General features: G+C 42.4%; 1 protein-coding gene across 1 annotated transcript in view; it reads left to right on the top strand.

Moving 5' to 3' along the window:
• Nucleotides 1–14,819, top strand: part of KIAA0319 (KIAA0319 ortholog) — a 134,542-nt gene that overhangs the window by 34,219 nt on the left and 85,504 nt on the right. The window contains exons 2-3 of the mRNA XM_029590770.1: nucleotides 10,598–10,740; nucleotides 11,017–11,765. Coding sequence (XP_029446630.1) covers nucleotides 10,695–10,740; nucleotides 11,017–11,765 — 795 coding nt within the window. The 5' untranslated portion in view covers nucleotides 10,598–10,694. The remainder of the gene's footprint in view (nucleotides 1–10,597; nucleotides 10,741–11,016; nucleotides 11,766–14,819) is intronic.

Genomic DNA, 14,819 nt, shown 5'->3' with positions numbered 1-14,819 from the left:
ATCCAGGGGCTTCACCAAAAATTGTTCTAGTTGAATATCAGAATATACACTAATTTTGCGGATCCAGTCTTCCAGGGACTGTTGTAAGCAACCTATATTATAAAGTTTAAGGACTGGAAAACCCCATCCACCTTCTGCCACAGGAGCTGCCATTTTTGCTAAGCTCAAATGAGCCAGCCTCCCTCTACAAATAAACCAAGAGCATTCCCTAAAAATTTGAGTCAGATCGCACTTATGGAGCACAACAGGTATCATTTGCAATACATACAAAGTCTTTGGGAAGAGCATTATTTTTATCAAAGCTATCCTGCTCAGGATATTTAAAGGCAGGTGTATCCAATTTTGTAATTTAGTTTTATAAACCTGTAGAACAGGATCAATATTACAGTGGTACCAAGCTTGAAGGTCTTTGTGAATATACACCCCTAGATATTTAATGGGCCCATTGGAGTGGGAAACCAACTGACCAGATAAGTTCAAGATTTCCGACTTGTCTTTATTAATCTTAAAACCAGAAAAACTACCATAAGCTTCGAAAATCTGCAGGATCTCTGGCAAATGTTCTTTAGCCTGGGGCAAAAATAATAAGATATCATCTGCACATAAAAAAATAAAGGACAATTATTTATTTTGAATCACAGGGATAGATTGCATGTAAACTTGTATGTATGAGCGGTTCTAAAGAAAGTATGAAGGGGACAGGGGACATTCCTGTTGTGTCTCTCTAGCGAGAGGAAAAGCCGTAGAGCTAACACCATTGACGCGTATACAAGCAGTTGTGTTGGAATATAAGACCTGTATGGCCTCCATGATAAAACACTGAAACCCCAACTTAGCCAGAATAACCTGCAAAAAACTCCAGTCCTCTCTATCGAATGCTTTTTCAGCATCAAATCAAATTAGTACTGGCTCTTTTAGATTCAAATCTTTACAGATAGTCTGTAAGACTATTAGCCTGCGAATATTTATACTTGGCAGTCTTCCAATGACAAAACCTGCCTGTCCTTTTGAAATGAGAGAAGGTAAGATTGTCTCTAAGCGAGTCGCCAGAACTTTAGTGAATAACATAATGTCTAGATTCAGCAAAGATAGGTAGGAGGATGCTTGCTGTGGGTCTTGTCCCAGTTTAGGTAGCACAATAATATGTGCTAGCTGCAATGATCCAGGCATTTCACCCCTCTAATCATTTCAGTAAATAATAGAGCTTGCAAGGGTTCTGTGATGTGAGACTGTAAAGATTTGTAAAAAAAGGGCTGTCAGTCCGTCTGGGCCCGGGGCTTTTAAATTTTTAAGTTCTGAGATTGTCATCTGAATCTCAGAGATATGAAAAGGTTGATTCAAGTGTTCATATTACTTCGGTTGATACTGTAGGTAAGGACAGGGTACTTAGAAACCTATCTCTTATTCTCGTGTTGGCCCGCTCTGCAGAATATAATTTTGCATAGCACTGCTGAAAACTTCACCAATCTCTCGGGTGTTCGTCACCACTTTACCAGCAGGAGTTCGGAGACTCGAAACAAAGGATGTCCCCCGTCGAGGTTTAACCAATTTCGCTATAAGTTTACCTACTTTGTTCCCCTGGGTATAGAATTTATGCTTCAAAGTGGCTACCGAAGATAACGCTCACTGGTGAAGTTTCACATTGAGCAGAGTCTGATAATCCTAAAAAAGCATTTTATCCCAGTCCGTATTGGAGAGGATATACTGTCGTTTTTCCCATTTCACTTTGCTAGTTAAGTCTAGAATGTCTTTATCTAATGCCTTCCAACGTCTGAGAAAATAACCAAGAATCTCTCCTTGTAGCACCACCTTTCCCAAAACAGTGTGAGTTGGTTCCTGTGCTGTTGGTTATGATATGCAAAGTCCTACTACTTATCTAATAGTAATTGTTTAAACCCTTTATTTATTTAATTTATTTATTTATGTGTTTTTATATATCGAAGTTTGGAACACGCCTTCATTCCGGTTTATAGATAAAACTTATTACATTTCACTTATTACAATGTAATGCATGTTAGAGCAACAATGAAATACCAAAGAATTTCATAATAATTCGTTATTTTGAAAGGGTTGTTAGATAAAGTAATTTTCTTAACACAAACAGCAACAATAATGCATACATTAACTGAATTCAGCAACAAAATAATTAGACAGGAAAATAAGAGCGACTTTATACAAAGTGTATCGTGTCTGTTCTATACTGTTAACTTATGCTTGTTGCTGTTATGTTCTATACTGTTAACTTATGCTTGTTGCTGTTATGTTAATCTTTCCTTCCACGCTGCTCCTTGTTATCCCCCTCCCAGTTCGCTTCCCCTGTTAACATGTACTTTCAAGCCTTTTGTTCAAATGTAAACTGGTATGATGTCCCCACAAATACCGGTATATAAAAGTTTCTAAATAAATGTCCGTTATCTAACAGTTAAAAATGTTCATTAGTTACTTCATAGTTGAGCAGGGTTACCTCATGGTTGAGCAGATCTATTAGATAAGCATTTCAATTTATTATAATTGACAAAGATGAATATCAGTTTGCACGGGTGGATTTGGTATAATTAAATTTGAAGTGGGGGGGTTGTTGCAAGATTAGCTGTATTGGCAGATTTAAGTTTGTTTAAATAGGAATGTTTTAAGTTGTTTTTAGAATAATTTCGAGTCGTGTTGTAGCCTGAGCTTTTCTGGTAGGGAGTTCCAGAGGCGAGGACCTGCTATGGAGGCCGCTCTATCTCTAGTTGAGGTAAGGTTAGCTGTTGATACTGATGGTATGGTGAGCAGTGCTTTATTGGTAGATCTGGTGTTGCGCTGTGATAAATGCTTTTGGAATTTAGAAATTAAGCATTCTTTTTCATTGTTTATGTTTTTGTGTATTGTCTAACAATAACCAAGCAGGCATCTTCCAGGTAACTAAGGATGTATTGGAGGAATAATTCCCCCATAGTACAGGAAACAGGACAATGATCAGATATGGCCAGCGTTTCTATAGTAGCTTGGGAACAACTTGAGAATAAACTGCTAGAAAGAAACAAATAATCTAGTCTGGCTTTAGATGGGTGAGCTGTATAATCTTTTGTGTGGGGATTCAGCATGCGCCAGATATCCAAAAGCTGCAATGTATCAGAAAAAATGTAAACCTTTTGCAGCTTTCATATAGGAAGAGGGATTTTCCTGTTGGTGGTCCAAAATTGGATCTGTAACACAATTTTTACCCCCAGCTATGACTAATTGAGTGGGTCCCATTTTAGAAATATTTGCTATCTTAGCAAAAAAAAGTATCATCAAAAACGTTGGGCCCATAGAGAGAACTAAAATCATATGTTTACTCAGCAATGAGCCCACCACTATGACATAGCGCCAGTCAGGATCAGCACAGGTGACATTATGATGTCTGTGAATGGCAACACCCCTACTGTGATAAGATCTTTGTGCGGCAAAGAGCTGATCTACCCATCTCTTTTTCAATTTCAAATGTTCCTTAGCTGTCATCTGGGTTTCCTGCAGGAAAACAGTTGTACCTTTCAGCCTCTGTTAATGTGTCAGCACCCTTTCTCATTCAGTGGGCGAGCCCAACCCCTCCACATTCCAGGTCACAACTTTAATTGAGGAACTCATTTTGGTTGCCTATTATGCAGTTATATAGCAGCATTATCCTTCATACCTCAAAGTGATACAATGAACCTGATATTTCCTCAACTACCAATGCCGGTAATATCATACTAATAGAAGATAAGTAAATCCCATTATGGAGCTCCCCTAAACAGCTTCTCACACCCTCCTGAATCCCTCCCCCCCACCCCCATCTCTTCTCCCCAACCTGCACAAAGAGTCTCATGAGCTCCTGAACTGGAGCTAGGGAAGTCAATAGACACATTCGGGTGCTGCTCCTGTCTAACTAAACTAGTAACAGACCTCTCCCTAGAAGAGAGTTTAGCAAAAAAAAAAAATAACAGCATCTACTAAAATTGTAACCAACCAGTGAATTAGGGACCCAGAAGGCCAGATATTGTCATAGAACCATATAAATGAACGGAAAAAATAACATCACAGAAAGAATGTTCAAGGATATCTTGTAGGGATGTTCAGGGGGACGCCATACGTTGCATTCGTGATTCAGATTCGTCGGGGAGCAGATACGTTGCATTCGGCCATATGGCACCCTGATGCGTTAATACGGCGATTTCTATTTGTGTCCCAGCTAAAATTAAAATTAACTACAACCCCCTACCCTCCTGACCCCCCCAAGACTTATCAAAACTCCCTGGTGGTCCAGCGGGGAGTCCGGGAGCCATCCCCTGCATTCTCATACCCTCGGTGCCGGTTTCATCGTGGCGCCGATAGCCTTTGTCACAGGGGCTACCGTGCCATTGGTCAGCCCCTGTCACATGGTCATCGGCACCATCTTGTGCTCCTTCCATGTGACAGGGGCTGACCAATGGCACCGGTAGCCCCTGTGACATAGTATGGGCAAAGGCTATTGGCGCCATTTTGAGTACTGGCATCGGATGGCCGGAGTGCAGGAGGTCGCTCTGGGACCCCCGTTGGACCCCCAGGGACATTTGGCCAGCTTGAGGGGGCCTCCTGACCTCCACAAGACTTGCCAAAAGTCCAGTGGGGGTCCGGGAGTGACCTCCTGCAAGCCGGCCGTCAAATGCCAGTATTCAAAATGGCGCCGATCGCCTTTGCCCTCACTATGTCACAGGGGCTGACCGTCGATACCTATGACATAGTGAGGGCAAAGGCGATCGACGCCATTTTGAGTACCTGTCACATGGAAGGAGCACAAGATGGCGCCGATGGCCATGTGACAGGGGCTAACCAATGGTACCGGTAGCCCCTGTGACAAAGGCTATCGGCACCATGAATAAACCGGCACCGAGGGTATGAGTGCAGGGGATGGCTCCCAGACCCCCCGCTGGACCACCAGGGAGTTTTGGTAAGTCTTGGGGGGGGTTCAGGAGGGTAGGGGGTTTGTTTAAATTTTTATTTAGGTGGCCGTATAATTCGGCGAAGATTGGTGTATTCGTGGGGAATCGCGATACGTTTCGCTTCCCCACGAATACTACGAATAGTGCAATATACGTTGCGGATCGCCAATACGGCGAAAACGAATGCACACCCCTAATATCTTGTCCTAAATCCGAGCAGCGTTGAAGTCTAGTCAGCTACGTAAAAGATAGTCACAGCACGCAACTTCCATCCAGAGAGAAAATTTCCCAATAAATGCCATCGATTATGGAAGTCTGCCTTTTGCAGCTTGAACATTCAGTTTTTGTCCCATAGATTTTAAAAAGTTCTGAGCTTCCGCTACCACAGTGTAGACATGAGTACTCCCTTCATGCCATATCCTCAGCTTTGCTGGATAGGTAAGGGCAATGCTATGATCGCTCTCGGCTTTGTTCTTGTGTCTGACTGGGGCACCAGTTGGTGTGCACACTCCACCATTAATACACCCTGCAATGAGGGCAGCTCCAGCGCAGTCAGCAGCCATGTTTCTAGCGTTGCAGTTAACTCCTACTTTGATAAGTCCTCAGGAAGACCTACGAACTATAAATTGCTTCTGTGTGAGCAATTTTCAAGGTCCTCCAGCTTAGTGTCCTTGCTTTCAATGATTTTTCAACTGTATGAACTTTGCTTTGTAGAGCTAAAAGTTCATCTTCATTATGGCCAATTCGAGCTTCTACCGTGTCCATGCGACTGTTGAATAAGACCCAGGAATCACTCAGATTCTGAATTTGCTACAACTGCTTGTCACATTTGTGGTCTAAGGCCAAAACGACTGCAGTGGTTAGGGCGGAGATCATTTGTTCAGTGAGGCTGCTACCTTCTAGTTCTTTCCACACATCCGCCATTTTGGTATCCTTCGTCTTCACTTTGCCTTTGTCTTTTTTCTGCGGTTGGGTCAACATTTCTCTGCTGCAGCCCTTCTGGGGTAGGGCGACTTCGATTTTCACTGCTCTAGGAATGTGCTGACAATCGGGAGGGTCCATAAATTCAGTGATATATTAAAAAAAAAAAAAAAAGGAACAGCATCTGGAGCACAGCAGTCAAGCATCTGCTGGCTTCACCGCATCACGTGACACCCCCCCCCCCCCCCCCGTTTGATATGATTTTTTTTAAAACAAAAGAAACAAATCAAACATTAAACAAATTGAAATTCTTTGGTAAAAAACCTGAAAACAAAACAAAGTTTTTTACTCCTGCACATCCCGACCAAATAGGTGTCCTGGACTTATCTGGCTATCTAAACCAGATAAGACTGAAAATTGACACTTATCTGACTTAGTTACTGGATAAGTAGCTCTGCCCTAGAATGCTCCAAATTATTTAAAGTTGTTAAAAGAGCAATGGATTGCAAAATACTGCAGAGGGACCTTGTGAGACTAGGAGATTAAATTTCATGGCAGATGAAATTTAATATGGAAAACTGCAAAGTAATGCACATAGGGAAAAATAATCCCAACTAAAGAGACAAAATGCTGGCTTCTGTATTGGGAGTCACCATCCAGGAAAAAGACCTTGTAGTCCTTGTGAACAATATGTTCAAATTCTTGGCTCAGTGTATGTTGGAGGTGGTGATCCAAAAAGAAATGGAGAATAGAACAGAAAGTATCATATTGCCTCTGTATCGAGCCAAGGTTAGACCTCATCATGTGTGTTTACTAGTGGTGTGCCTTAGGGATCGGCCCTTGGACAGCCGGGAAGGAGTGGAAAACATGAGGAGATATTTAGTGAAGCTGGAGGAATGGTTAAGGTCTGGCAGCTAAGATTTAATGCTAAAAAATGCAGTGTAATGCATTTTGGATGCAAAAACCCAAGGGAAAGGTATGGTATTGGAGATGAAATTCTTCTAAGCACAAAAGAAGTGTGGGATCTGGGGATGATTGTATCAAATGATCGTAAAGTGGCCAAACAGATGGATAAAGCAACAGTAAAAGTCAGAAAGATGCTCGGCTGCATAGGAGAGGAATGGTCAGCAGAAAAAGGGAGGTGATATTGCCCTGTACAGGTTCCTGGTGAGACCTCACTTGGAATACTGTGTACAATTATGGAGACTGCACCTTCAAAAGGATATAAATGGGATGGAGTCAGTCCAGAGGGTGCCTACTAAACTGGTCGGAGGTCTTCATTTTAAAGCTTATGGGGATAGACTTAAATATCTAAACGTACACCCTGGAGGAAAGGCAAGAGAGGTGAGATATGATAGAGACATTTAAATATCTCAAAGGTTTCTATGCACAGGAGGTGAGCCTCTTTCAACGTAAAGGAGACTCTAGATGTGATGAAGTTGAAAGAGGGTAGACTTAGGAGTGATCTTAGAAAACATTTCTTTACAGAGAGGGTGGTAGATGCATTGAACAGCCTCCCAGTGGAGTGGTAGAGACAAAAACAGATTCTGAATTCAAGAAATTATGGGAAATACAGAGGATCTCTAAGGGAGTGATGAGAATTATAAAGCTAAATTAATTGGGCAGATGGGCAGACTAGATGATCCATACAGTCTTTCTCTGCTATCATGTTTCTAAGTTTCTAGTATTGTGTGCAGTTCTGGTTGCCCCATCTCAAGAAAGACATAGTGGAACTAGAAAAGGTGCAGAGGAAGGCGACAAATATGATAAAGGAGATGAAATATCTCTCCTATGATGAGAGGCTATGCAGGCTTGGGCTCATCAGTTTGGAAAAGAGACAACTAAGAGGGGGACACGATAGAAGTTTATAAAATCATGAGTGGGATGGAACAGTTAAATAAAGGATGGTTATTTGCCTTTACATACAATACTTAAAAATGGGATTCTCCATGAAACTAACAGCCAGCAGATTTAAAATAAATTGTAGAAAGTGGGTTTTTTCACTCTGCACTATCAAGCTGTGGAATCTGTTGCCAGAGGACATGATCAAGGCAACCAGCATAGTGGGATTTAAAAGAGGTTTGGACAAATTCCTGGAGGAAAAGTTCACAATCTATTATTAGCCAGGTAGACTTAAGAAAGCTATTGCGCTCCCTGGGAGTGAGTAACAGAAATTAGATCTACTTTATGGCATCTGCTGGTTACTTGCAACCCAGATTGGCCTGTGTCAGAGAGAGGATACTGGGCTCAATGGGCCTGGGTCTGACCCAACATGGCAATTCTTCTGCTCAAGTTGAAACCCTCCCCACCCCAGTACCATATATCTCTCTAAGAATCCCTCAGATATCCTCACAATTTCAAATAAAAACTCCCTGACCTGTATTAGGAGCATATATGTTTATCATTGTAACTATCAAATTGCTTATACGTACTTTGATAGCCAAGTATCTGCCTTCTTTATCTTTCCTAGAGCATAATAACTCATATTATAATGTATGCGATAACAAGATCCCTACTCCACCATGTTTAGGCCTTAACTGATTAGAACCAAAAAGAGTAGCTGGATATTGTTTACTTCTTAGTAAGTGTTCATCGCTTTTTTTTTTTTTTTTAATGGATTTCCTGAATAAAAAATATGGAGGCCTAGTATTTTTGGTTTCCTCAGTCAACAGTTGCCATTTCTAGGTGAATTTAAACCCTTCACATTAAGAGAAACAAATTTTATATCAACTATTTTCCCAACAGTAAAAGTGACCCCACACTGTCATCCATACCTCCTAACTCCCTCCCATTTCCCCCCATCCCCTAATCATGCTTCCTTTGTAGGGCCAAATCTTCAAAATTTAGATGTGCACTCCCTATGTGCGGTACCTGGAGGAATGACGTCACCCGTGTTCAGACCTTTAAGTCTGTCTCCATATGCTTTTTAATGAAGAGCAATTACCATTTTGGTAGCTGCACTGTATCTGACTCGGTTTGGTTTATATCCTATTTTTTAAGGTGTGGTCTCCAGAACTGTAGACAATATTCCAAATGAGGTCTCACCGGAGACTTTTACAGTGGCAATATCACCACCTGTTCCTGCTGGCTATTCTTCTCCCTATACACCCAAGCATCCTTTTGGCTTTTACCATCACCTGCTCTACCTGATTGGCCACCTTGAGATTATAAAACATAATCGCTCCCCCGTTCCTGCTCTTGTTTTGTGCACAGGAGAATTGTACTCCCATGCTATACTGCTCCCTTGCAACTTGATCATGTAGTCAGAGGTTCTGGTGGCAAGTTAGGTAACTTTTATTATTCAAGGGCATGACAGAGGAAAGCAGAGAGCAGTCTGAGGCAATGACCTAACAAAATGGTCAAGATCTGGAAACACGAGGAAACAAAAAAGAAAGCATAGCAGGGAGAGAACTGATGTACCAAAACTGCCAGCCTTTGTATCGAAGAAAGGAACTTGATGATGAAAATCCTAGATAACAGATTACAAATGGAATCCTTGGAAAATAAGCAACTTCGTATGGTGCTCTCAGGTGTTACAGCTCAGCGCTGGGAGCATATAGACTCCAGTTCCATCACTTCTCCAGAATTGTGTGGCCTTGAACAAGCAACTTATATGTCCTCTGCTCAGATTTGAAGTTCTGTAGGGCAGGGTAGGGGTGTGCATTTGTTCCCTACGAATTGGTAATCCGCAACGAATAGGGCCATATTCGTTGTATTTGTGGGGAAGTGAAACGTATCGCGATTCCCCACGAATACAACAAATCTTCGCCGAATTATTCAGCCGTCTAAAGGAGCCAATTTAAACAAACCCCCACCCTCATGACCCCTCCAAGACTCACCAAAACTCCCTGGTGGTCCAGCGGGGGGTCTGGTAGCCCCTGTGACATAGTAGGTCAAAGGCTATCTGTGCCATTTTGAATACTGGCAGCCAACGGCCCGAGTGCAGGAGGTCGCTCCCGGACCCCCGCTGGACTTTTGGCAACTCTTGTGGGAGTCAGGAGGGTCCTTCAAGACTTGCCAAAAGTCCCTGATGGTCCAGCGGGGGTCCGGGAGCGATCTCCTGCACTCAGGCCGTCGGCTGCCAATAATCAAAATGGCACCGATAGCCTTTGCCCTTACTATGTCACAGGGGCTACCGGTGCCATTGGTCAGCCCCTGTCACATAGTGACATAGTCACAAGATGGCACCAGCCATCCATTGCTCTTACCATGTGACAGGGGCTGACCAATGGCACTGGTAGCCCCTGTGACATAGTAGGTCAAAGGCTATCGGTGCCATTTTGAATACCGGCAGCCGAGGGTGTGAGTGTAGGAGATGGCTCCTGGACTCCCTGCTGGACTACCAGGGAGTTTTGGTAAGTCTTGGGGGGGGGGGGGGTCAGGAGGGTGGGGGGTTGTAGTTAATTTAATTTTAGCCGGGAAACGAATAAGAATTAACGTATAAACGTATCGGGGGCCCCCCTTGCCGAATGCAACTTATCTGCCCCCCCGACAAATATGAATCCCGAATGCAACGTATGGCGTCCCTCTGCACATCCCTAGGGCAGGGAACCTTATATGCATGGCCTTGTGTAGTTTATGTAATTCAATATTATCACAAAGGTGATCTTTTTTGTATTATTCAACAATTCAAAACCTGGACGGAAATATGTAAGCTCTCCAGTTCTCATAGGTACCTGTTTGTAGCATGTTCACTGTCAGAATCCAATTACTATGTGCTCACTTCTGACGGTTCTTCTCTGTTACCTTTTCAGCATGTCCTGGCTGCAGTTTGAATCCAAACAGTACAAGAGAGAAATTTTATAGTGCAGCCTCTGAAACACGAAACTAGGAACTACTCGCTGATTCAAAATGAATCTCCCATTGTGCACTTACCTATTGCTGTGGCCAGTCACAGGTATGTGGTTTTTTAAATCTCTGCTTTGTGATTATATTAGCCTTTTATGCATGGAATGAATGTTGGGCTCTGAATTGTTTGATCCAGGGCTTTCCAAACCTGTCCCGGTAACCTCTGAGCCAGTTGGGTTTTTAGGGTATCCATGATAAATATGCATAATTCTGGGACTGCAATGCATGCAATATAATATGCAAATTTAATATGTAATAAAATTAGCATCAGCAGTCATCATCATTGTCATCATCACTCTAACCACATATTTTCACTGTTTTTCAGGATATTTCTTGGAGCAGTGTAGGGAGGGAGCCACATACTCTGATGCGGTTGTATCTCCCAGCTTCGAAACTCAGATTATGCCAATGCCCCATGCGGTAACCATGTCAGACTGCATCACAGCCTGCTGCAACCTTTCAGGCTGCGACTTGTCATGGATGTTAGAAGGGCATTGCTATCTCGTGACTTGTCAGCATAAGGAGAATTGTGAGCCTATAAAAATGGAATCTGTTAAGTCCTATCTTACTTTTGTACTAAGACCGCCTCATAGAGTAGTTCCGTTGCCAGTCTATGCACCAATTATAACCAACATGGGCCACGCTACTGGAATGCAGAATGACCCTGTTGAAGATGTAAGTAACATCATTGACCTGTCCTCACTGAGTAAAGAACACAATCTTAAAGAGGTTCCTGAATATACAGATGAGTACACAGACCCAGACCAGGACTTCATTCATCTCAACACAGGGTATGTGCAGAAAGGGACTCCTGATTACACAAGCTGGACCCTAAGCGGTAGTGACAATAGTTTTAGCTCATTGGTAGCTGATACTGTGGACTTATCTGAGATACAGAGGCAAGAAACCAAACTGGATAGCCCCATAATTAAAAATGGATCAAACCTTAATGTCGAGCACCATGAAAAGAATAAGTCACCCCTCACTCAAGATCTGTTGATCCCTGTGGTTAAGTTGAAACGTGGAGAGACCATGCAACAGCTTGTGAAAACTAGAGAAAGCTTTGAGAAAGAGGTACTGTATGTCTTTTAGAATTCTGGAATGTTCTATTTGTTCTGCAGTTTGTTCTGCATTATCTTTTAACATGTGTGTTAAGTCTCTATTGTCACTTGAATCATTCATTACAGTTAGGCTAAATCAGTAAGACATTGAAATGCTTTCTCTTTAGATTGGCCATTTTATTTCATTCTAACATTGACTTGATATGACATATGGAAAGTGATGGAGAGATACACATGAAAAGCGGGATGCTTAGGGTATTGTTGAGGGTTCCAGGATGTCCCAGCTTCTTATTTGGGTGTTTCATATATCATTGTACTTAGCTTTGTGGAAAAATATGTACTCTGATTATAGAGTGAACTTCTCAATGACTACTGAGTTATTACAAATTTTTAAACTGGATTTTCTGCATTTTCTTTCATGGTGAATGAATCCCTGCACTTTTTCCTCTTTTTAGCCTTAATGAAGGTGACCTATTCTTAATGCTGTACTTTCACCCAGTATCTTCAATAGTAGATTTAGTCTTTTCACTTTACAATAATTGTTTTTTGACTGTGAAAATACTTTAATGTTCAGGTGACAGAAACCTCCAAGGTTCACAATAATAAACATTTGTGCTTTGATAGTGCTTCCATCTAGAGGGACTTTAAAGCTTATTGTGTATTGGAAGCAATAAAGTTTAACATACACAGTAAGGCTATTTTATGTGCGCTCATAGGCCTTAACTTACATATTAAGCCAGTCCCCCAACAAGTTAACATGTAGGCCCTAAAATTAGCAACTGCAGGAATGTAAATGAGGTAGTCATATACAAATGAGATTTTACCTGGTTCATAGTAAATAATGTGGCTTGTTTGACCTCTAACTGCTATTTATTGTGGGTCCAATTAAAAACAACAAATTAACCTTTGCCCCAGACTAGGTGTTAACTTTTTATCGGGATTGCTGTAACTTCATTTCCCCTGTATTAACTAGCCTTTTCACTTTTTGGGTTGCTTAGCACAGGGGATATCCTTTCTCCTCAAACACTGAGGATGAGAACCTTCCCCGCTCCTCCACTACTCCACTAGCCATCGTACTTGCCTTTATAGTTCCAATAGGATCAATCACCCTCCAGCAATCATCACACTCCCCTGATATGCAATGTCATCTTGCCCCATAGCAATCGCACTCTGAGACAGGCAAAAGACACACCGCCCCCCCCCCCCCCCATAGCCATCTGCCCCCCACGCCCTAACCATCCAAGGCAGATGAGCTCCCTGAGCCCCCTCTTATCTCTGCTCCAATAGGAATTCCACTTCCTTCCACATTCCTCCAGAATTAGAGTTTACTGTTCTGGACTGTCTGGCTTTTCATGGGCAAAAGAGACGGCAGAGTCCTCCTGGCTGCACCACTGCAGCTGTTGTAAGATGCCATTGGGTGCTTCACCCTTAAATTGTGATAAGGGTGAAGTCATTTTTCCTGCCCATGAAGAGCAGGTAGGTAAGGATAGTAAGTCCCGATTCCAGAGATATGAATAGGAGCTTGATGTGGGAAGTGTGTGTGGGGGCTTCTTTTAGCTATCAGGAGGATGTGATGGCTATGGGAGGTAATGGTGCCTATTAAGGATCGGGGTTGGTAGAGATGTGAATTAGTTTCAAACAAATGATGAAAAAGAAATGAATAGGGTCTAATTTGTTTCTTTCTGGAGATCCCCAAATGAATTGAGAGGGAACCCCAAATTAAATGAATCATATTTTTTTCATTGATTTTAATAGAATGATTTCTATAAGCCATTAAAGCCATATAAATCAATAGGAGAGCAACAGGTGTACAGTTAGGAATTCATATAAAGTACAGAGCTGGCAGCCAGCAGACATAGGTAGCACACACACATTGTTTAGGAGACAATAGGGATGATATATCATAGTGAAGCATTTTTAAAATTCAACCAATCATTGCGTACAGGATACAGTGACGCTGATCTTGAAGACCGAGCATGTCAGAGATTTGCTGTGTATTCTCTTTCTGAGGGCATTTCTGTAAAAGAGTACGCGATTTGAGCTCTCTCTTGAGTTCTAGGTTAACTTTTCCCAAACAACTTAATCGCTGCTTCCCCTTTTGTGACCGTCACTGTGCCAGGCAGCAGCACTGCATCAGAAGAGCTTTGTGTCAGAGAGAGCAGATGTGTGTGTTGCTTAGTGACTGGAGGCAGACTGAGAGTTGCTTGCAGAGCTGTTACTAATTTTGTCTTTGCCTGGTCAGTGGGCAGTGGGCACAACAAGATGAACACTGAGGGCAGGGCAGACACTGAAGCACATCAGACTGTGTTGGGAAGCCTGTCAGTAAGCTCAGCAGTGGCAGAACTAGTGCACAGTTGCATACAATGTGACACTCAGTGCAGTATTGTGTCTGTGTTCCTTACACATACACACACACACATTAGCGTGGCACAGTCAGCTGGTGTTATGGTACCACTGAGAAATATTAAATCATTTTAAAATCCACATCCCCAGTGACAGAATCAATCATGTCAGGGATAGGGAAAGACAGAGCAGGTAAAGGAAATCGTTTCCAAAATTGATCAGATTGGCAGCACCAGCAACAACAAAAAAAGTAGTCTTGCACCTAAGTTGAAGCAGGATTTCTTCAGGACTAATAAGGCAACAGAAGCCAGCTCTGTCCAGAAGAAAATGACATGGAGATGAGCATGTGCCACTGCAGAGTGCAGATGACATTGAGTATCTTTCACCCCATTCAGTTTTTGGAAAGAGGGAAAAGGTGGCAGACTATTCACACAGGCAGAGAGTAGCAGCAAAGTGAAAGGGATAGGAGAATAGGAATGCCCAAAAAGCAGCATGCTCTTCTATCCTCACTAGAGATGATACAGTGAAGGCAATATTTTCCTCCACTGATTCAAATGAAGAATATTTTCTTGGCTTGTCTGAATCATAAGATATTGAAGGTATACTGGAAGAGGAAACTTTGTCATCCAGTTCAGTGACAGGGGAGACAGAGCAAAATGAGGATAGCGATGAAGAGTAGGCAGAACAGGTAGAGTGTAGATGATGCCCCTGGTATTTTTCCTTA

The sequence above is a fragment of the Rhinatrema bivittatum genome, chromosome 2, assembly GCF_901001135.1.
Source record: "Rhinatrema bivittatum chromosome 2, aRhiBiv1.1, whole genome shotgun sequence".
In the NCBI taxonomy this organism is placed as follows: domain Eukaryota; kingdom Metazoa; phylum Chordata; class Amphibia; order Gymnophiona; family Rhinatrematidae; genus Rhinatrema; species Rhinatrema bivittatum.
Note: the sequence above shows the minus strand (reverse complement) of the source record. Positions and strands in the feature narration are given on the sequence as shown.